The sequence below is a fragment of the Eimeria mitis genome, genomic scaffold (assembly GCF_000499745.2).
Source record: "Eimeria mitis Houghton genomic scaffold, Emh_scaff1204, whole genome shotgun sequence".
NCBI classification, from domain to species: Eukaryota; Apicomplexa; class Conoidasida; order Eucoccidiorida; family Eimeriidae; genus Eimeria; species Eimeria mitis.
The window spans coordinates 9,772-11,735 of record NW_013568194.1 but is presented as its reverse complement, the minus strand read 5'-3'; the positions used below and the strand labels follow the sequence as shown (position 1 = coordinate 11,735).

At 59.0% G+C, this 1,964-nt stretch overlaps 1 protein-coding gene across 1 annotated transcript in view; it reads right to left on the bottom strand.

Annotated features, from left to right (window-relative positions):
• EMH_0031830 (uncharacterized protein) overlaps nucleotides 1-1,964 on the bottom strand; it is a gene marked incomplete at both ends in the record, with an annotated part of 10,325 nt that overhangs the window by 443 nt on the left and 7,918 nt on the right. Inside the window, 3 exons of the mRNA XM_013494570.1 lie at nucleotides 3-145; nucleotides 217-1,482; nucleotides 1,810-1,884. Coding sequence (XP_013350024.1) covers nucleotides 3-145; nucleotides 217-1,482; nucleotides 1,810-1,884 — 1,484 coding nt within the window. The remainder of the gene's footprint in view (nucleotides 1-2; nucleotides 146-216; nucleotides 1,483-1,809; nucleotides 1,885-1,964) is intronic.

Here is a 1,964-nt window from a genome sequence, read left to right as displayed (position 1 = left end):
CAACTGTTTCTGCTGCAGCTGCAGCTGTTGTTGCTGCTGCTGCAGCTGTTGCTGTTGCTGCTGCTGCAGCTGTTGCTGTTGCTGCTGCAGCAGCAGTTGCTGCTGCTGCTGCTGTTGCTGCTGCTGCTGCTGCTGCTGCTGCTCTCTAAAGGCCAGCAGCAGCTGCTGCCGCCACCACTTAAGCTCCGCTACTTTGGCGCTGAGCTGCCTATACACCTCAGTGTCTTCGATAAATTCCAGCAGCAACCGCGACGCCTCTAGTCTTATATAAATACCGGGACACAAACCTGCTGCTGCTGCTGCTGCTGCTGCAGCAGCAGCAGCTGCTGCTGCTGCTGTATCTTCTGCTGCTGCGGATGGAGCGTGTGTCTTCTCTGCTGCTGATGCTGCTGCTGCTTCTTCATCTGCTGCTGACGATACAGCTGCTGCCACCGATTCTGGTGCTGCTGCTTCTGCTGCTGTCTTTTGTGCTGCTGTCGCGTCTGCTGCAGCTCCTGCTGCAGCTCCTGCTGCTTCTGCTGCTGCTGCTGTTTCCGCTGCTGCTGCTGCTGCTGCTGCTGCTTCTGCTGTGTCTGCTGCTGCCAGTTCCGTCTTCTCCAGTCCAAGCAGCTCACTTCGTGCTGCCCCTGCTGCAGCACCCCCTGCTGCCGCTGCTGCTTCTGCTTCTGTTTCTTCTGCTGTTGCTGCTTCTGCTGTTGCTGCTTCTGCTGTTGCTGCTGCTGCTTCTGCTGCTGCTGCTGCTGCTGCTGCTGCAGTGTTGAGCGCAGCATCAGCTTTGTCTCCTGGCCCCTCCAAATCCTGCACGGTCGCTGGCCGTCCTGTTGTCAATTGTCTGCTGCTGCTGCTGCTGTTGTTGCTGCTGCTGTTGCTGCTGCATGCGCCTTCGTCTGCATCATTCACCTCAGCAGCAGCAGCAGCAGCAGCAGCAGCAAGTTGCTGCGCGACCAACGACAGCAGCGCTTCTGCCCGCTTGAGGACAAAGTTGCAGACAAGGACCTCAGTCTGCTGTGTGTCTTTAAGAGAGCTGCTGCTGCTGCTGCTGCTGCTGCTGCTGCTGCAGTTTCTGCTGCTGCTGCTGCTGCTGATGGCAGCAGAAGAACCGGCGAGGGGAGCAAATCCTCCAGGCAGTGCATCTGCAGCAGCAGCACAGTACTGGCAGCAGCAGCAGCAGCAGCTTGCGCGTGCAGCCTGCTGCAGCAGCGCCTCTCTATCGGGATCCATATTCAGCCCCTGAGGCATCCAGGGGGCCCCTGGGGGGGCCCCTGGGGGCCCCCAGAGGTCTGGCGGCTGCAGCAGCTCCTGTCGTGTTGCAGTTTGCTGCTGCTGCTGCTGCTGCTGCTGCTGCTGTTGCTGCTGCCTCTCCGTCTGCTGATGAGTGTACAGAAGCAGCAGCAGCTCACGATCACCCGGCTGCGGCGGCAGCGGCGGCAGCAGCAGGGGAGGCGGGAAGACAGCAGCAGCAGCCTTTGGCTCTGCTGTATCCTGCAGCAACCACATGCGCATGCACCTGCAGCAGCAACGTTCTACCATGAATATCTAGCAGCACCAACAGCAGCAGCAACTGCAACAGCACCAACAACAGCAGCAGCAGCAACAGCAGCAACAGCAGCAGCACGGGCAGCAACAGCAGCAGCACGGGCAGCAGCAGTAACTGCAACAGCAAGAGCAAATGCAGGAGCAGCAAGAACAACAAAAACAGCAGCAGCAACAGCAGCGGCAGTAACAACAGCAGCAGCAATAGCAAAAGCAGCAGCAACAACAGGAGCAGCAGCAGCAGCAGCAACAGCAGCAGCAGCAGCAGCAGATCACCTTTGTTTTACACAGTTCGAGGCACCACCGGGCCAGCAGCAGACCCGAGCGGAAGACAATGCGGCAAGCCAACTCCTCTGCAGCAAAAACACACAGCAGCTGCAGCATACAAATCCAAGACAAACTGCTGCTGCTGCTGCTGCAGCTGCTGTTGC